Source organism: Tachysurus fulvidraco, chromosome 8 (genome assembly GCF_022655615.1).
Source record: "Tachysurus fulvidraco isolate hzauxx_2018 chromosome 8, HZAU_PFXX_2.0, whole genome shotgun sequence".
NCBI classification, from domain to species: Eukaryota; Metazoa; Chordata; class Actinopteri; order Siluriformes; family Bagridae; genus Tachysurus; species Tachysurus fulvidraco.
The window spans coordinates 10290052-10311114 of record NC_062525.1 but is presented as its reverse complement, the minus strand read 5'-3'; the positions used below and the strand labels follow the sequence as shown (position 1 = coordinate 10311114).

Genomic DNA, 21063 nt, shown 5'->3' with positions numbered 1-21063 from the left:
GATATTATCCTAATATATTTACCACTATTTAGAATTCAGTTCAAGGTTATGTTGTGGTTTATAATAGCAAAGGAATGAAAAACATCTTTTTTAAGGTACATACAGTATTATGCATTTAAGTCAGGAAAGGTAGGCTTGTTACATAACAAAAGAAAAAGTAGAAAATCATGTAGAGACACTATAGAGTGTGTTACTGACCTGTCTGGTGGATGGCGTGGGAGGGTCGGGCTTTGCCAAGCTGAACCGGAGCTCTGTGCCGAGGGCGCAGGAGGGGTGCAGGAGGCTGGCCGTTAATGTGTAGGTGTGGGTCAGAAGTGCTATCGAGAGGCCTGAAACTTTGGCTAGTGCTCTTCCCGTGAGTTAGCTGCGAAAGAAAATGTACCTTAATGTAATCATTCACTCAATCCTACTTATTTAAAATACCAATGAGGATTCAAAAAAAAAAAGGAGAGCACCTGCAGACTAGCAGACCATTTTTCATATCATTTATTTTTGGGTGATGTTTTTGGTTGGCTATGTATTTATTCATTTATTTATGCAGTATTTACCTCAAATGACTTTAGCACTTTGTACGATTTATATTAGCAGGAGTTTAGGCAGAAACAAAAGAAATACTTGATACAGTTCACAAAAATGATCAAGCATCTGCTCCGTGTACTCTGTGTTAGATAAACCTTTATGTGATAATGAATGACAAGAAAAACTATCTGTTTCATTCAGAGATGTCCTAACAGAGAGCAAACAGTGATAGAAACACTGAGATCACTGACAGAACATCATGTGTGAAAGCATTGCATATTTTAGCATGTGCATATTTGTTATTCATTGCTTCAATCACAGCTGGTCAATTATTCCTTGTCAGGCTTCTAAATAAACAATTACTTTAACACTGTGATGAAAAATGTCTTAATGACTCACAGCTTGTCCAGTCACCTCAAAGGAGCGAGATCTTCTTTTGCGCCTGCGAGCCTCAAAGTCCTGCTCCCGTGGGCCGGTGTTTTTGGGCACAGCCTGGCGGTTCCTGGGTCGTGTCCAGGTGCTGTTTGGGACAAGGCCATCACCCGTGCTGCTCGACAGATTGTCGTCGGATGTGGCGTGGCGGAGCTCTGGGCTTGGCTGCCGTCCTCGACGCAGCACTGGCCTTTTCAGAGGTGCATCAGTTAAATACAGTATACTTTTATTTTTTTTGGTATCCATAATCAAGGGAGGAGGAGGAACACGCAGAGCATCAATCTCCAGCACTTTGGAACGGCGTCGTGCTGCTTTCACCGCAATGCTGTGCACACCTCTTAGAATTTTCTGCCTCTCTAAAGAAGGAAAAAGTTTCAAAAAATAGAGATTTATTAACCGGTGATACAGAAGATTCCCTCAGACAGGAATTAAGCCGAGTATATAGACTCTAATGAATTCTATAGAAGACATTAAACAGCTAAAGCCAGGCTGTATCCAATAAACCTGCACATTATCATGATCTCTTATCCTGACATTTATACTGAGCCAAAGACAACAAGCTTTTTCTCTGCAATTGATAATACAACAGATGGTACAGAGAACTTGACATACACTTGTGACATACAGTTACACTTATGTATATCTGCATTGATTGTATTTAGGAAGTTAGGAGATAATGTAATACACGGAAAAATTGCTTCTGATTGTCTTAATTTGCATCCCACACCAGCATGCAAGGCAAAAATATGACTTCAGCTCAGAATTACTCAAACCATACTGTCAATTCCCGTTCACCTTTAGGTGTGAGAGGAGCTTCAGTTCCGTTCTCACTGCTCTCAGGTGAGGAGTCCAAGTGGCTGCTCATACTGTGGCTCAAGAGGGTGTAGCTCAGAGCTCCATCTAAAGCGCTGGGCAACAACTACAGACAGAAGAGGCAATCATAATGTCATTTTCTATAACACAGTCATGTATATTCCCTGCAGAGGCTTATGAAACCTTCACAGGATCTATAGATCAGTTGGAACAGCACTCATGCCAATGTCTGAAGCATTCTGTCCACTGAAACAACTCTACAGAAACAAGAGTGCTGACCTCTCGGTTGCCCTGTCCGTTGATGTGAATAGGTGGAGGAGTCATGACCGCAGAGCTCTTTATCTGCTTTGCATGCAGGCTGCTCTTAAACACACGGTTACTGTCACTGAAAGAAAACAATTGCTGAAATGAAACAACAGCGTGATGACAGCATATAACAGCGAGAAGGATTAAACATGGAACTTAAAGGTTGACTTGACAAACCATGTACACTTGGAAAAATGTTATTTTACATTACCATAAAAATGTTTTGTTTGTCTTTGTATACCAAATATGCTTCATATTTTGGGCAGTTCATTACACTACAGCTGTAACAGAAGTTCATTACAGTGTAAACAAGCCTAAAGTAACTGAGAAGTAAGATAGTTTTTCTTTAAAAGTTGGTTTTCTTTAGAATTTGACAGTCAATCAATCAGTAGTGTAAGATTCCCATAGCTATTAAAGAAATTGATACCACAGCACTGTTGTTCACTCAATTCTGATTGGTCAGAAGGTGATTATTACTATTATTACTTGTCTATATCAGCACAGACAATAGACCCAGCTGTGATTCAAATGATAGCTTCATATATGTTATGCTTTTGTTATAATGTTTCGGATGTTTCGGATTATTTAATGTTTCACAACATTAAATAATAAACAGATAATAAACAGATAAAAAGTATGACGTTCTTTAATGACGTGTTCTTGGCATCTTTGGAAAATTGCTGCGGTACAAAGTGATAATTAAAGAATAAATGAATGCCACTGTCATGTTTCATCCTCGGATCATTTATTACAATGAAACTGAACATTCCTACTGTATGTCAAGGACAATGTCAAGTGTCTTCAGGATTGTGACATAAACCAGATATAATATATATTATACTATATAAGGACATAATGATATAATAGTACTCATTACCAATGTGTGCATGATTTTTAACTCAAAATGTGCTTTCTGAACTAGCACTGAAACCTAAGCATGCTCTTATATTTATTGGTATGTTATTTACCCATCAGGCTCTGGTAAAATCGGTGGCAAAGTGTGCCTCCGCACTTTAACCCTTCCTTGTCTGGTTTCAGACCCCAGAGTGCGAACACTCTCCTGATCTGAATCCAGCTCCTGCAAGGGGTCACGTCCTCTGCTAGGGAGAGCAATCTTGGGCAGAGATCCCTCCTATGAATAAAAGGCAGGGTGGTTATTCATACAAATAAAGATGTATCAGTGCTTCTGTAGTATACAGAATCTATATCATTTGACATGTTAAGTCACACCTTCAGAGTATGGATGGTGACCTTATCTAAAGCTATGACTCGATCCAGATTTCCCTCGTCCAACTCTCTAATGTACATATCATACAGCTCCTGAAGTTGCGGAGGCACCAGCAGATTGTGATCTGTGTATAAGATATAAAACATTATAAACAACTTCTGAATGCAGATTTATCACAACAAAGTTCCCCTTCTGCTCTGCCTTGACACCACTTACTGTTGATGAACTGCCGCTGCTGCTGGATGATTTCATGGCACAGCTGCCTGTGCTGTTCGAAGCGCTGCACCACAACATCCTTCTGGCGGATTACGTTGTCCTTGAGAAGTGTGTGTGACTGCATCTCAGCATTTTCAATCTCCAGCTCGTGCACCTTACACAGCAGTCCGAGGACCTCCCGTTGCTCCTCTGAGCTCACCCTGCATGGCAGCAGCTCCTCCAGACGCCGAGCTCTTTCCCGTAACTCCACTAGGAGGCGTTCTAAACCAGCCTAGACAGCACAGCAAAGTCACATAGATTAAATAAACTCTGTAGAATGTATTTTTTATCATAATCTTTTGATCAAAGTAATGTTTTCTGGGGTTGTAAATACATAAAAAGTGTAAAACAATGACAGACGATGTAATCTTTTCACTTCTGTCGGTTGTAATATGAAGAAATATTGCTTGAATTTTGTGTGGAGAGAAAAAACTATCTTTAATGATTCTCTTCCTAGTGTAAAGGACACGATTCAACTGGTTAAGTCCCAGTAGATTAGTGTGCTGAAATTAATTACAGTGTCTGCTGGAAAATCAGATTTTGGTCTGATGTTATCGGTCTGATAATAGCTAAAGAAAAAATAGCTAATAGAAAAAAAAAAACAGTGACCAATACCTTACAGTGGCCATGAAAACCAGATCTGAGTGTCTGTGAATCTGTTAGTTATTACCTTTTGTTTGCGTATTTTTTTCTGTTCATTCATGAGCATGACCAGGTTCTCTCTTGCCATGGCCACCTCCTGAGTCTCTGTGCTGTCCGGAGGAGAATCCGGAGTGTCTGAATCCTTCTCACTCTCATCCTTGTGAAAACTCTCTTTCCTCCGTTCACTTTGCCACTTCCTGTGGTGCCTACTTCGTTCCTGCTCCCAACTATAAAGAGATAAATAAAAACCTCACATCAGGACCAGGACCAGGATCTGGAACAGGCTAGTATGTCTTTCTGTAGAAATGACCGAACTTGTTTCAACCTTTGGTATTCAAAGAATTCTGCTTTACTGATTAAATTTGGATTTCAAAAGGGAAAAAATTGGTGCTATAGAACTTAAAATAATTCCCACTTATATATAATATATTTTTGAATATATTTTACTACAGTTTTGTATATGTATGCGTCTGTGTATGTGTCTACGTATTTTTATATGCTAATAGAGTGTTTTAGAAACGATTCTCACTCTGCAATGGTTAGCAGGTGTTTGGACGTGTCAATCTGGATCTCCATGTTCGTGTTGTCCAGCTCCATTAGCCGTTTTCTGATCTGCATCTGCTGTCTGAAGGCTTCTATTAGCTGTTCCCTCAGATGGTCCATCTCTGCTCTGCTCTGCTGTGTGGAATGAGCCTGGACTTCCGCTACAACACCACAAGGGGGCAGCAGTGAGTGCCAAAGTCTGTGTGAAAGGGTACTCGGCAACAAGCACAAGTGTCATATCCCTGTCAGATAGTTGCTATGGTGTAGAGGGAGGAGTCTATGTCAGAATGTAACCAGCTGTAAACAACCTATAAAAGTACTCAGGGAAATAAAAGTAAGAGTATTAAGAACTAATTTAAGCAATTCTGTCAAATATTATATATTTTTTGTTATTTAATATGCCACACTGAACCAATATAGCAAATAAAGGAAGGATACTAAGCCCAGTATTCGAACTCAGATACAATTGTGAGCTTGTTAGCGTAACAGGTGAATGTCCACCAAGAGAACTTACTCTGTGTAAATGCCAGATATGAGCTCATTACTGACCAGACTGTTCATGGCATGGAAATCTGGCCTTTTAAATCATTTCAACCACACTGTTGTAGTGCAATGAGGGAACAAACAGATCTGTAAAATATACCATTGTCAAATATTGGAAGAACTGAAGTACCCTGCACATGGCGTATGTCTGTTCTGTCAGCATTGCTCTGTCGACCAGACTGTTCGGCAATCTTCGTCTTCAGTCTCTGTATCTCACTGCGAAGGTCTGAGATGATGCTGGTGTACTGCGCAATGTGATAAGACACATTCAGCAAGTTTCTTTTCACCTAAAAAGACAGTGTGTGTGTATGTGTGTGTGTGTGAGAGAGAGAGAGAGAGAGAGAGAGAGAGAGAGAGAGAGAGAGAGAGAGAGAGAGAGAGAGAGAGAGAGAGAGAGAGAGAGAAAGAGAAAATATTAATATATTAAATATCTCTGATCATAAATGTGTCTTCAGGTATGTTTTTCTGTTTTATAAAACATAAATTCTATGAGCTCCACTAACATGCTATATAGGTATGTTTGTGTGTGTGTGTGTGTGTGTGTGTGTGTGTGTGTGGTTGTATGCTTGTGTCCTCACCCTTGTGCGGATACTTTTGGCACGATCAGCATAAGTCAAAGTGTTACGAGACTCTTCAAAGGCAGATGAAGCAGGACTTATATGAGCTATCATTACCGTCCGACTGTTCCCACCAAGCGAGTCCTGTGAGTCAGAGAGAAAAATAAAGTCCATTTTAACTGCATAGCTACAAAAGAGATATAGAAAAACAGGAAAGAAGATAAGCTAGCTAGACCCTCACAGATGGATAGTAAATCAAAGGATACATTAACTGAAGGAAGAATTTCATTGCACCTCTGGTTGGTTCCTTGTTTTATTTGTCCCTTATCAATAGGGATATAAAAGAGAGTGAGAGCATCATTTCTTAACCTTAAGCAGTCGTGTCAGCTTGCTGTCTCTGTAGTTGATGTATCTGTTCCCGTTTTTCTCACTCAGAGCATTGATACAGTTTCCCAGTGCCAACAGAGACCTGTTTATGTGAGCTCCTTCCTTCAGCCTCTGCCCCCTGTTCTGTGTCTTAAAAGGGAACAAGAATGGATTATTACAAAAGGTATACATTAAGTATAGATAAAGTATACTATATATTAGTCTGACACATTAATAGAATGGGCTGCACACTGCTGGAAATTAACAGAATCTAATGCTAGCTAATAAACTGCCATAACGACAAAAACTTCAGACAGGAAAGTTTTTTCCATATGCAGTTCTTGTATCTATTCCTCCGTCTTGAGGTTGCATATATTTACCTTTCAGTGACAAATATATCTAAGAGCTCAAATTTATAAAAGATCATTATATGAGCTGAGAAATGCCTCTGGGGAAACCAGCTTATGGGTCACACATCCATTTCCACCAAGAGACCAAGTGGGTTGTAACACTTGATGATAGACACTCATCCACTTTCCAAAAACATTCTGCCATGCATTTTATTATTACATAAAAAAGCCTACTAAATAAGCAGCTCGGTGACACAGCTCTCTACTGTGAAGCTTCTAGCATAATCATGACTTGACATGATTGTTGGTGCCAATAATATATTCTTATTTTAGATAGGTTTATCGATTATCTAGTGAGAACATCTTTATTAACAAGAAATCTAATTTCCCCCCTTTTTTTAATTTATATTTTTTCATTAGATATTATAATTAATTATAATTTAAACCAATTTATTAAGACAGCTGCAACAAACAGCATAACATGTAGAACCATGTACTATAAAATACTGTAAAAAAGATCCGCCCTACTTACTCAAGGTGCTAATGGCTACACAGAGCAATTAGGTGGTAATTATTAGCACAGGGGTGTCCAGTTTTTTGAGCAGTGTGTGTGCAGGTTTTCATTCAAACAAAGCTGAAGCCACACCTGAGACAACTGAAAGCTAAGATGAACTGATGGGGTCAAACATCAGGTGTGGCTCGATGCTTGATTACAACATGAAACCCTGCACGCACACTGGATCTTTGTGGATAGGGTTAGACACCTCTGCTCTGTCACAATCACACGCACAGACTCAGACAAGTACAAGATAGCAGGTATGTGCTGTACCTGTGCAGCACGTTCAGAGCCAGCAAGATCGATCATAAAGAGCCGAGCAAAGCGGACCTCTTGCAGGACATCTCTGCAGCGACTCTGCTGCCGCACGGCCACCTGGAGCACGGCGTGAGAGCGTGAGGACGTCTGATTGGCCGCTGTCGGCTCCTGAGTTCGCTGCTTATTCCCCTTCATCAACAACTCCATGATCTAATAAACAAAAATCACAAAGACACAGACATTTTGAGGTACCACTGGATAAGCATCTGAGTAGACCATTCTACTGTATGCCTCTGAAAGCTGGCAATTTCAAACACACAGGACATTTCAATAACGAGAAAAAGCTGTCTAGAATATCAATCATCTCTAAAGCACCTACTGTACAAACCACAGTTCTGGATAAAGATACGTTTTCCCATGTAAATATGAACATATGTTTCAATCCTTGATTAATTCTGGCTCTTGAGACAATTGCAATTTTATAACAAACATAAATAAAATAGTTGTGATGATAATTTACACTCAATGAGGAAATGTGCGACTGACCTCACGTGCGTTAACAGTGGAGACCTCTGTGATGCCAGCTACCTGGATCTCCCCCTTTGAGTCCTCCCTCAGGTCTAGAAAGCCAGTGGATGGATTCAGCAGGTCCCGAATCATCTCATTATATATCTGTACAGAAAAAAACGTGTGTTCGATTTTAGTGTCCAAGTACCAAAATTCATCATATTCACCCTAAACTGCATTCAGAAGAATAATAATTGATTTGTGCTATATTTATATAAAATCCATTTGACATGTAAATATAGCATGTCTTTTAGTGCATCCTTACAACCTGAAGCACAAAAGAGCGTTACACAAGGCCGTGAAAAACACTTACAGAGGTTTAACTTAACAGGTACAGAGCAGAACCATAACCACATCCGCAATTGCGGTCACTTCAAAAGCTGTCATTTCAGCAGCGCCAAACAGAACATTTCCTCCATATTAGCAAGGACGCTTTCATGTCTCTTAAGGAGGTGATTATTTCAGGATGATGATGAAGTCTATAAAAGCCCCCTTGAAATAGATGGAAGTGATTTGATGCACACACACACAAAAAAACAACAAATTGAATAGAAAATGGAAGTAGACAGCGAAGAGAGGGAGAGAGTATTGTAACAGTAACAGTAAATAGGTTTACAATACAAAAACGTGTCACTTGTGCAAGTAGTTATCTATTAAACTGAACTATTTATTATTTTTAGTTAAGTATTCATTTTATAGAAGCTACAAGTATCTTGTATATTCATTATGTTAATTCTGACCATGTTCATAGATTTAAAATCATTTTTTTGTTATTTATTTTGTTACAGCATAAAATAGTCAAAATATTTTGTTTATATAATTAAAATTTTACTGCAAATCCAGACACATGTAATTTATTCTTAATTTTTCTCACGACATCCAATAACTATCACATTTTTGTGGGATTTTATCACATTTTTATCATATATTTGTCACAATATGGGCAAAAAAGCCCTACACTAAAGTGCTACTCTACAATGCAGGATCTCAAAGTCATAATGATGAAGAATTAGTTGGTGTATGACTATGTAGTTTTTAAATTAATAACTGGGGGGGACTTAAAAAAAAGTATAATAAATAAAAGGGTTTATAAAGGGCATGTGCTTCTTTTTTAAAAACTGAGGTGTAAAAATTATTTTGTTATTAAGGTTAGAGTTGGGTTTTGGAATTAAGCGTAGACACTAATTATTTTTATAATATATATATATATAGTTAGTTAGTCTGCCAAATGTCATAAACGTAAATGTAAAGTAGTTATATACATATTAAATATAGGTAACGTGTGTGTGTGTGTGTGTGTGTGTGTGTGCGTGCTTGGTGGAGTCTGATGAATCTGAGAAAGGCACCAGATGTGTCCTTTCCGAATCGCAGTCATAAACTAGCCTTTAACTTCTTTGTGTGTGTGAGTGGAGACAAATATTCTCCTCCTCAGAGACAGCAGAGCGGCTCCACCAGGGCCAGAGATCAACCAGCAACCGTTACGGCCCTCTATGTGGCCGAGCCTCAATGATCAATTGTGATTTATCATCACTGCATTCAGACAGGTTGCTCAGCTGGTGTTCAGTGTAGTATTTTTCACCCAGTGTCCTGCATATCTCTGTTATTACCATGCTGCTCTGTAACCTTTACATGACCAACCTGTGTGTGATTGTGCCCTTGTACATGACCTGACAGCTGGTCCATTCAAATTCTTGGAAGGGGGCTTTTTAATAAAGATCAATCAATTATGTTCCTTTCCTTTCTTTCTCTTTGCTGCCTGGCTCTTGTTGGCTGAATAAAGCTCTCAGTCGCTTTCCTTTCAAGACTTTCCTTTCACATTTGACACTAATGACAGTGTGCTATAACTCTTACAGTACAGAGATTTCTCTTTAACAAAATTTTTTTTTCTCTTTTTAGATCTCATGCAGTTGTATAATATGGGAAGTATGCAAAAGTTCCAGACATTGATGAAGTGATGGATATGTAGAAGACAGAGTTAATGGAATAAGTGTTCTTATACAACAGCAATAGTAAACACTCATATGATGGCAATATCCATATGATGGACTTGTATGACAGCAACTCAACATAATGTATTGCTAATAATAAGCAAATTTTAAAATAATTCTTAGTCAGCATAGATAATCACTATATAATCACTAATATGAAGTTTTTGAAAAGGAGATTTTTTTTTACAATTGTTGAAGGAGTATAAGGTGTTAATACCTTTGGGACAGAGAACGTTTCACGTCCTTCATTCTCTGAAATATGGCAAGCCGATTTTAACTTAAATCTTTAGGAAAGTGACTGTCGTGTTCTGCATTATTAAATATGAATGTTTAAGAAGTACGTCCATTCTTAATTACAATTTGCACTTGTTGATAAGTCGCTGTGGTGGAAATATTTAGAGGAAATGCTATTACTGGAACATAATCAACTTCAGGGTGGTTACAGTAACTCTGCTTTGTGTCAAGCTGCATCACAACACCCCATTGTTGATTATTTTATAATTCTGGTTCTGTCACATTTATTCTTTATTTAATAGTGTTTTGGTCTGTTAGATTGATGGTCACACACTTTGTCCAGCTCATATCCTATTTCAATATGCTTAAAGGCACTTACAGTAAACACTATTATAGCAGCTCTGAATTTCGGCTCTGAACGGCTTCTTATCAACGCACCAGTGTTAGTCACTGTACTGAAGTGTTATCTAGAATGACTGGTTGTTAGTATTAAACAAGTACATGTTATACAGTATATTTTTGAACACTGATAAAGATTCCAGAAAACCTGTTCCATATTATCACGGCTATACTGTAAGTGCCTCAGGGACTATTAACAGCCACAATATTATATGTTTATTACTTCCATTGAATTTACAGGGAAAGTGGTGTGGGAGTATAAATGTCTGTTATCTTACCTCTAGGTAAGACATGGAAACACTGTACTGCATGTCATCACTGGTCTCTTCAATAGCTTTGAACAGGTCGTTAAGAGTGCGAACATAGATGCCAGGCTCTTTATCCGTTCCCAACATAGTGTATGTCTTCCCACAACCTAAGTATGCAAGCATGAGCAAACACATAAATACAAGCAAAACCAAAATTATGCCGATAAATATACTGATGTACAGACATTCGCTATATGACCAAAAGTATGTCGAGATCTGACCATCACACCCATATGTGGTTCTTTCCCAAACTGTACTGCACCTCACTTCACCCAACGTCAGTACCTGACCTCACTTATGTAGCTGAATATACACAAATCCCTACAGCCACACAGCCCAATTAAACGGAAAGTCTTACCAGAAGATTAGAGGTTATTATAACAGATAAATGTAGAACTAAATCTGTAATAGGATTTTCATAAAGTACAGTACAAGAAGCGGTAGTCAGTTGTCCACAAACCTTTGACATTATCGCATACTGTTGTATTAGAATTAACTTTTACCCCAAACATTTCTATATCATTTAAATATAGAGAGCATTTGTTTGAACAAGTTGGAACAAGCACAGTGAGTTCTAAGGTAAGGTCCTGTTGTTCATGACTAGGTTTTTTTAGGCAGCTCTCAGACAGGAAAAGACCTCACACTGGCTTTAAGAATGAAGGTGATTAAAATATAGAGTAAACACAGGACTAAATGGAAAGGCACCTTCAAAATAAGATTTTCCTAATCACACTCGATGTGAACAGTGGAGTTAGAAGGGCAGTGACAGAGTAGAGCTTTTTTCCAATTTAAGGTTTTTAAGCATATCAAGCTGCAATATCTTTCACTCATTCATGTTCTACCACTTATCCGAACTTCTCAGGTCACGGGGAGCCTGTGCCGATCTCAGGCGTCATCGGGCATCAAGGCAGGATACACCCTGGACGGAGTGCCAACCCATCACAGGGCACACACACTCTCATTCACTCACACATTCACACACTACGGACAATTTTTCCAGAGATGCCAATCAACCTACCATGCATGTCTTTGGACCGGGGGAAGAAATCGGAGTACCTGGAGGAAACCCCCGAGGCACGGGGAGAACATGCAAACTCCACACACACAAGAATCAAATTGAGGAAAGAATCGAACCCCCTACCCTGGAGGTGTGAGGTGAACGTGCAAACAACTAAGCCACCGTGCCCCCCCTTGCGATATCTTCATTATTATTATTATTATTATTATTATTATTATTATTATTATTATTATTATTATTATTATATCCAGAGTGTTTTAACCAGTGAAAACAGTAAAAACACAAAAACACAGAGTCAAATGTCTCGTGGGACTAACTTGTGTTGCAATTTTTTTCTTTCCTAATGCTGACTTTTGAATTTAAAATTCTGAAATTGTATATTTTAAAGATTGGGGGTTAACAAAATTTCTATGCAATGATAATAATTGTTAGGTTAATTGTTTCAGACATTTTTCTGACCCAGAAATTAGCCTCACCCCCAGATGTCACAGATCTTAGGCTTTTCCCAAAGTTGATGGACAAGGCTTGAAGGCTTGACAATGTTTTAAATTCTGTTGGTGATCACAGGCAACTCAAAAAAAATAATAAAAAATCAAATATAACTTGTGCTGCTTTGTGTGCAGCACAAGTGGCTGGTATAAAGCTACACAGAACCTTTATAAAGCAAAGACAGCTTTCACCACGGAGACGAAACAAACCAAACAACCCAATTAATGTCTTAAGGCTCGTGAATTCTTAGAAGCTCTTGTGTTCTTAGAAACTGAATGTTTCCTTGGCTTAATAACCAGAAGCATTAGTTTCCATTTAGAAAGCTGTACACACACACTCATTTCCTCATACGGACTAAAGGATGACTAACCTGTAGGTCCATAGGCAAACACAGTGGCATTGTATCCTGATATAAGGCCCTCGATCAACCCTTTTGTAGTGGCTCGGTATACCTCCTCCTGTTCACAACACACAGGGGGGATTCTGTCTTTATAATCAGAACTTACATAATACCATACATACATATATAACTGCAGAAAATAAGTAGATAAAATAAGACTAGATTTTGCTAGCTACATGCCAGGGTCACATGGACTTCACATTTTAAAACGGAGGCCTACTTGTGTGGCTGTGTAGTCAAAGGCCACATCAAACATGTATGTCTTCTCCCTGGACCGATGGGCTCGCAGGATGTCGTCCGGATCCTCTAGAGGGTCCATGAGCACTACCATCTAAGAGAAAGTGAGAGAAAGATTCAGAGATAGAGGTAGAGAGAGAAAAGAGAGGAGAGTGAAAGAGAGAGATTATTTTAAGTCACTAACTGATAGAGGTAAAAGAAAAGGAGTGAACAGTAGACACCAAAGCTGTCAATATCCATTATTTACATAGAGATTTTGTATCCAAATGCAATTTAATATTAATGACCTGATACTTTCTACAGAGACTGTAGTACTACACTGTGTGAACCACAGAATGTGAAAGTTGTTTCAATGTCTCAAGCAAATTAAATTTATTCTTAAATTTACTATTATTATAAATTTACAAGTGTCAGATTTTTTTTCTCTTCCCTTTACTCACAATAAAGTTTCATTTTCTTTGACAGTTCAAGTACAAATCCAGTATTTTTAACATAATTTGTTTCAAATCCAAAATAGTGTAATGGCAAAATGGCAGGTTATAGAGTAATAGCTCAAGTGTATTAATATCTCAATATTTCAAAATCACTTTGTGTTTGAGAGAGCTTTATCATCCCAAAATAGTTTTAAAAAATTCAGGATTTATTTTCTGAAAATACATGTTTAATACATTAATGCAGAATACAGGATCTTTCAAACTTGATTTTTTCTTTATTTTATATACAAAAACAACACAACAAATAATTAACAACAACGTTTTTAGACCTATAACATTTATACTCCAAGTTGTTATGTAAAAGCCATCGATTTGATTTTGAAGAACAGAAATAAACACTGTGCACTCTTCTGATTATTCTTCCAATCATTTGTTCATTTGTACTAACACATTTTACTCTGAGTTTAATAAAACGTTAATCAAAGCAGACCTAACAACAAGCCACTTTCATACAGTTGAAGAGTATGTCATTGTAAAGCAGTGGTAAATATTACTTTTGCTGAGTTGATGATGAGTTTCATAAGCTTGCTGTGTATTTATATCGACAGATTATTTTCTGGAAATTATGCTGTTGGAGAGAAAAGGGCCATGAAGCTGAAACCTTGTTGTGTCAAGAGCTCTACTCATGCTGGAGTGCTGTGAAGCTCACTGCACGGGCTGCAGCTGCCTGTGACAGGCTGACACTCAGCTCCCCCAATCGTTTGATGAGCCCTCAGATACACACACTGCTGCTTTGAAGCCTATTGTTTGAGATGCACGAGGAGAGATCTGACTTTTAAAAGAGCACAATTAAAACATCAAACAAGGCGAACTCAAGTCTATAAAAAGGGCATAAATACTGAAAAGCGACGCGTTTAATGAGAAGAGAACAGAAACCTGTTGAAATGAGATTGAAAATCGATATATTCAAAATCTAACATATCAGTCTTCAACAGTTCTTTTTGGGTTAGTGAAACTGGAAACCTTTATTTTGGTGATTTCTGAGTCTCTATTGCTGAAATTATTTTAAAAAATGCTTTTAATAGATTGACTTATTCTTCTATTATTTGAGCAGTATTAGGGCAAACCATGGAATCACTATTTCCCTTTTTACTTATTTTACTTTTTTCTAGTCTGTTAATATAGATTTTTTTTTATGATTTTTTAACATTTGATCTTCAGTGTTTCTGTTTGAAACGTCCGTGTTTTATATCTTGGACTATTTTCACTTTGGTTATCGGTTTCCTACATTAGCTTCACAATGCCATTCAACTACCTGCTGATAGTGATGCATGTGATTAAGCCCTATTTCACTCCTACGTAAAAACAAAACAAAACGATGCAGCAGTGCTTTAGTCCTTTAGTCTGTCCACCTCCTCATGCACTAAACTCAAACTGCTCAGGCACCAACGCATCAACAGTCATGCTAATACTCAATCCACACCATTGTCCTTATCATTTTGTACTTTCTAAGCCGAGCCACATACAGTATATCTGCATTAAATTCTGGAGCTTTAAGTCTAATATTTGCAGGAAATTGGCGATTGAAAAAAGAAACCCTTACTCAAAGCTGATATTTTTTTTGCTGCTTTTTGCTCACACGTTTAAGAAAATATACAACACAAGCCAACATAACAGCACATCACAAATACAGTATATTCATATAAACTTTTATCATTTTATTTTGTTTTGAGTTTTCTTTTAATGTATGGACTTGACATCAGTCACTGCTTATATATTTTTAATTTCTCTTGTGTCCTATAAGTCAATAAGCTTTTCTGTATTTATCTTGGAGTCAGTGACAACAACAGCAGTGTGTTAATGTCAGTGTTTCCATGTGACTCTAACATTAAGGCTTCATTAACGATCACTGGTCTGCTCTTGGCCATATGGTGCGTGTGTCTGTTAAGTAACCCGGCACCATCACACACAAACACACACTGAGCCAGGTGCGCAGTGGGTCCTTTAGCACTGCTCATTGTGTTAAGTTCTCTACTCAACTCCACATTACAGTGTTTCTGATTAGCCTAATTGATAACCGGAGCTTACTGTTAATTCAAATATTTCCCAGAATGCACATCACTGTACACTCAGGCTATCAGAATGTATTTGACTCTTACAGGAATTTCCACACTGTTTACATATCCAAATACAAAATGTCTACACTGAATCCACATTAAACTATTTGAAATTTTACTTTTAGTGTAAAAAGTATTTAGTTTCCTTAACATTTTGTAAAAAATGATCCTCATGTAATGAGATCTAGAAAAAAGAGCCAAAAAAAGATCTATATAAAGACCGACATGCTTATGAATTATATATTTCTTCATTAAATTTAAACAACAATAAATTACTTAATAGAGTAATTAGTTCTCATTCATTATAGACAAAGCTCAAACTGCCTTCTGTTGAACATACATAAATGGGATTCTGACTAAATGTATGATGTGTGAATAAATATATAATATAGTTCCAAAATTAAATTCCTCAGCTAGATAGATTTCTTATTTCATTTCTTTCTGGATGAAAGATTGAGTAAGAAGATAAGACTTAATCTAAGGGGTTAAAAATTCTGTACAATTCGGGACATTTCTATAGATTCTGAATGGGATTTTGTTTTACTGTAATTCTTTCCCGTTGCAGTTTTTCTATACTAGCAATTAATCTGCTCTGGAAAAATTGTATGTAAAAACTAGTTGATTTCAGATACAGTAAAAGGAAAGAATTCCATCTTATTCTTCTTTCTGTACTAAACCATTAGCGCAAAAATGAAATGGACCCTTAAGCAAGTCATTTAGCTCTTCAGTGCTCTGTAATATGCATGGAACATATTATGCCCCATTTATAAAAGCAAACAAGATACAACTGACAAAACACAAAGAACATTGTGCTTCTTCTTTAACTCTGTCAAAACATACATCGACTACAAACATTATATAACTATTATCTCACAATATGTACAAAAGTCTGCGGGCACCTGACCATCACTGAGCCATCAGTGTTTTTTCCCCATACTGTTGCAACAAAATTGGAAACCCACATGTATATGTTTGTATATGTACATGATGTCTCTGTGTGCTGTGAAATTAAGATTTAACTTCACTGGAACTAAGAGGCATAAACCTGTTCCAGCATAACAATGCCCCAAACTCAACGAAGACATTGTTTGCACAGATTAATGTGGAAGAACCTGAGTGTCCTGACCAGAGCCCCGACCTCAACCATTTTGATGCACTTACCATGCATCAGATCTCACCCGACATCAGTGTCTGTTCTCACTAATACTCTTGTTGCTAAATGAACACATACCCACAGCCACATTACAATATCTAGTGGAAATCGTTCAGAAACATTTTGCACATACACATACATATATATATGATACGTGTATATTTGTAAAAGTGCAACATCATAGGTTTTGTTATTAATACTATACAAACTTTTTCTGAATCTGCATATTCATAAAATATCATTTGAGAGAAACAATAGAAACATATCTATTTGGTGGCTGATTTATTAATTTATGAATCATTTTCTTTTTTATTTATTACATAATTACTTCATATTTATTTTATTCATAGCCAAGTCAGGACAGGTAACTGTAATATAATCAGCAGTCGGATCCAGGGAAACATAATATTTGTACATTACTTATTAATTATGTGCATGACATTCATTCTATTCTAACTGAAGAAAAGGGCTGATGGGGCAAGCCTGAAGAGAGGGATTGCCTGAAGAGAGGAAGAGATCATGGCTAGCCTAAAGAAAGGAAGAGATCAGGTCTAGCCTAAAGAGAGGAAGAGATCATGGCTAGCCTGAAGAAAGGAAGAGATCAGGGCTAGCCTAAAGAGAGGAAGAGATCAGGGCTAGCCTGAAGAGAGGAAGAGATCAGGGCTAGCCTGTAGAGAGGAAGAGATCAGGGCTAGCCTGTAGAGAGGAAGAGATCAGGGCTAGCCTGAAGAGAGGGATTGCCTGAAGAGTGGATGAGATCAGGCCAAGCCTGAAGAGAGGAAGAGATCAGAGCTAGCCTGTAGAGAGGACGAGATAAGGGCTAGCCTGAAGAAAGGAAGAGATCAGGGCTAGCCTGAGAGAGGACGAGATACTGTAAGGGCTAACTTGAAGAAAAGAAGAGATCAAGGCTAGCCTGAAAAGAGGGTAAGATCAGGGCTAGCCTGAAGAGAGGAAGAGATCAGGGCTAGCCTGAAGAGAGGAAGAGATCAGGGCTAGCCTGTAGAGAGGAAGAGATCAGGGCTAGCCTGAAGAGAGAAAGAGATCAGGGCTAGCCTGAAGAGAGTAAAGGATCAGGGCTAACCTGATGAGAGAAAAGAAACCGGAACTAGGCCTGAAGAAAGGAAGAGAAACAGGTAGATACCTTCTAGATTGGGATCCACTCAGAAAGGTAGAAATCTCTGTTTTTTTACTAGTACTGGAAGTACTCATTGTATTAGGCAGCACAACTGCTCTTCTTTTCAATTCATATTTTCGTAAATGGGATGAAAAATTAGATGGGAGCTTAAGTCAGACAAGTTCTCTGAGGCATGACAACACTGTACACAAACCAACAATCCATAAAAATATTTTCAGCCAAGCTAAAGTCAAGCCCACGCATGTCATATGCTCAAATTTGTTGCTAAGATTTCAATACTCACATCCCCAGGCCATACGTGAATCAAGCCAAGACTGCTAGATCATACATTATTAACGTGCAGCAATAAGCCAAGTTCAACACAACAGGCTGCAGATTACATGGAACCAATTAGTGATATGGTAGTATTTATATTAGCACAAATAAAAGCATAGTGGTCAGGGGTGACAATACAAGTCCTCAGGGATGATCAACTTACCAATTACGAGGAATAGGAGGATTGAGTGGGGAAGGGAGGACAGCTCTGGATGCTGTCCAGGCTAATTAAAACTTCTATCCATCATAAAAGAGGTGTGTAGCGGGGTATAACTCCTGCTAGAGAGGCTGCCAAGACAAGCTACAGTATCAGTTTGGCATTTCCAGCCCAGCAGGGACAGTTTGTGGCAAGGTTTCAATTCCTGATATTGTTCTGAAAGTAGGGCCAAGGAATCAAATAAAACACGTCATAATTTGTTGTTTATTTAGCGATTATGGAAATTGTGATGTATATCATCAGCAGAAAATCAAGCATTATTTTTTACTGAGAATTTAATTATCTTATTTCACAAGTCACTTGAATTGACTGCATGTCATTCAAAGCTACAAGTAGACTGTAAATAATATCAACATAAAGCTTTTTACATGAGCCCAGATTCTGTGTAGTAATGATAAAGGAAAAAAGACCAACAGCCAAAATGATTCTGTTCACAACTACATAGTTAGCACAATACCTCTATAGATGGTCTGTATTCATAAAGTCAAATCTATACTGAGGCAGTCTTTGGAAATTTTTGTTTTTGTGGTTGAAAGATATTCATGGTCAAGAGTAACACTGCCCATGCATAGGAGCACATACATACACAAAAATAGACATACATGATTAGGAAAAATACTGATAAACATGGTATCAGGATTATGGTAAATGTGCCTGCAGAAGTGCAGAAATAAACATTACATCAATATTATGCAACTACGTCCCTTTGTGTTATTGAGTGCACAGGGAGCAAGTTGTTTTCTCCAGAGAAAATATTCACCAGAGTCTGAGAAAAGATCACAGCTCATTATTGTAAATGACATAACCCCAATTGCATGTGTACAGCAATAAAGCTTTAAATTTCAATTGTTTTACTTTCTAAATGAACATTTTGTTTTGATATTTGCATGTTTGTGTGTGTCTCATAATCTGACTCTGACACATACTGTATACTGATGCAGGATACATCAGAGCTGAAGGGGTTTAAGAAAATAACCTGAAGCAGCGTTAACAGTGCAGTATCTGAACACACAACCTTCTGCTCTGTAACTCTTAACCATTGAGCCACCACAACAAACACAACTTGCTAACACTGATTCAATACAATCTTTCAGTGTTAGTTAATTCAGTGGTTGAAGTGGCTAATTCAATGTAAACTAGTTGGGTTATTTATGGTGGCTCACTGGTTAATGCTTTAAGTTACAGATTAAAAGGTATGCATTCAAATCCTGACACTGGTAAATGCTGCCAAGGATTGCCAGTGTTTTAAATCATTGACACCTAATGAGTAAGACAAAGGTGACAACAGCACTGAGGCAGAAACAAAAGAGGCAGAAATGTGTCCCGAACATTAGAATACCAGGTACCAGCATTTTAAGCCTTTTAAAATAATTCCAAAAGTATGAGCATCATTGGAAGAGAATTGTTTAGATGAGCAAGATTTGACAAACATTTAACAAAGCCCAATGCCACTCTAGTCTGTTGCACTTCAGTGGTGGTAAAACTGTGATGTAACGATATTTGATACAACCGCTTGTGGAACAAAACACCCACAGCAACAAATGTCCTGGAATCCACACAAGCCACAAATTAATGATATGACCTGATCCAAGAAATGCCTGAAACAGCTTCTCTCACACTATGTCATTAGAACTGACTGAGGAATGGATAAAAATACAGAAGCTGTCTCCTTCATTCAAAGCATTTACACAAATATTATGCATGGGTGTTGTCTCAGTCCACATGTTGACTGATTTTGAGACTGTATGTCTCCATCTTGTGTGTCCATAAATACCACAGTTCTGATTTATGCTCCTCTTGAACCTGTTGATGAATCAGCTGACATGTTGTGTTTTCTATTTAGTTGATAACAATCAGTCTGTCTGCGTTTGCACACAAATGTTCATCCATGCTTGTGTGTGTATATATGTGTGCATTTGCATGTGTTTCCTCCAGATACCCCATCTTCCAATGTGTTGCCCATAACAAGACAGTTGCCATAGCTACAGGGAGGCTCACAGACACCTACTGCTATCAGAGTGGTGGAGGAGAGGCTGTAGGGTTGTTGGGGTTGCATGGGGCAGGCTGCAGAGTCCATGCATTAAAGAGAGCCTTGGGTTGTAATTCACTATTTCAAACACATACATGCTGAGGAATGTAATTCACTGTCTGAATTGTGTGCACATTACATGCAGTAATTCACTAGATGATGACCTGCACTTTTGTGAAGGTTATAGGAGATGACACTCAACATCAACAACAAAAAAAGGCAGACTTGTTCTTAGTATCTAAATGCTTTCAACAGCAAGCCACTTCAATTCAGGAGTGAAAATGGTTTACTGTAACTTTGCACGCCAATGATATATGTTTTGGACAATTCCTTAGATTTGAATGATTAGAAATAGTCCCACATTAGGGATCCATGATATTTTGCTGACTGATTGTTATTACAGTACGGATAAACCCTGATACCACAGAAAACTGCATTATGCTAATAAGTACTAGAATAAAATAAGTTGGGCTACTGAGCAGAAGGTTGTAAAGTTGAATCCCACGTCTGCCAATAAAAAAAGATGTATAATGGATGTATAATGGATAAGGGTGTCTGCCAAATGCTAGAAATGTAAATGCAATCCACATAACCCAGGATTCACCAGTGTTAGTCTGTCCCTAACATATTTTGCAAAAAAATAAAAACGAAACTT

At 37.9% G+C, this 21063-nt stretch overlaps 1 protein-coding gene across 3 annotated transcripts in view; it reads right to left on the bottom strand.

The window, feature by feature from the left end:
• Window positions 1-21063, bottom strand: part of kif19 (kinesin family member 19) — a 36026-nt gene that overhangs the window by 1217 nt on the left and 13746 nt on the right. For 2 of the 3 annotated variants that reach the window (XM_047817923.1, XM_027177464.2), the window contains 17 exons: window positions 12992-13102; window positions 12742-12829; window positions 10835-10971; window positions 7915-8040; window positions 7384-7578; window positions 6208-6354; window positions 5860-5982; window positions 5412-5568; window positions 4725-4899; window positions 4224-4422; window positions 3515-3785; window positions 3301-3422; window positions 3039-3202; window positions 2044-2149; window positions 1747-1870; window positions 919-1307; window positions 199-364 (listed from right to left, as the gene is read on the bottom strand). In XM_047817923.1, coding sequence (XP_047673879.1) covers window positions 199-364; window positions 919-1307; window positions 1747-1870; window positions 2044-2149; window positions 3039-3202; window positions 3301-3422; window positions 3515-3785; window positions 4224-4422; window positions 4725-4899; window positions 5412-5568; window positions 5860-5982; window positions 6208-6354; window positions 7384-7578; window positions 7915-8040; window positions 10835-10971; window positions 12742-12829; window positions 12992-13102 — 2800 coding nt within the window. The remainder of the gene's footprint in view (window positions 1-198; window positions 365-918; window positions 1308-1746; window positions 1871-2043; window positions 2150-3038; window positions 3203-3300; window positions 3423-3514; window positions 3786-4223; window positions 4423-4724; window positions 4900-5411; window positions 5569-5859; window positions 5983-6207; window positions 6355-7383; window positions 7579-7914; window positions 8041-10834; window positions 10972-12741; window positions 12830-12991; window positions 13103-21063) is intronic. The other variant, XM_047817924.1, reaches the window with a different exon arrangement.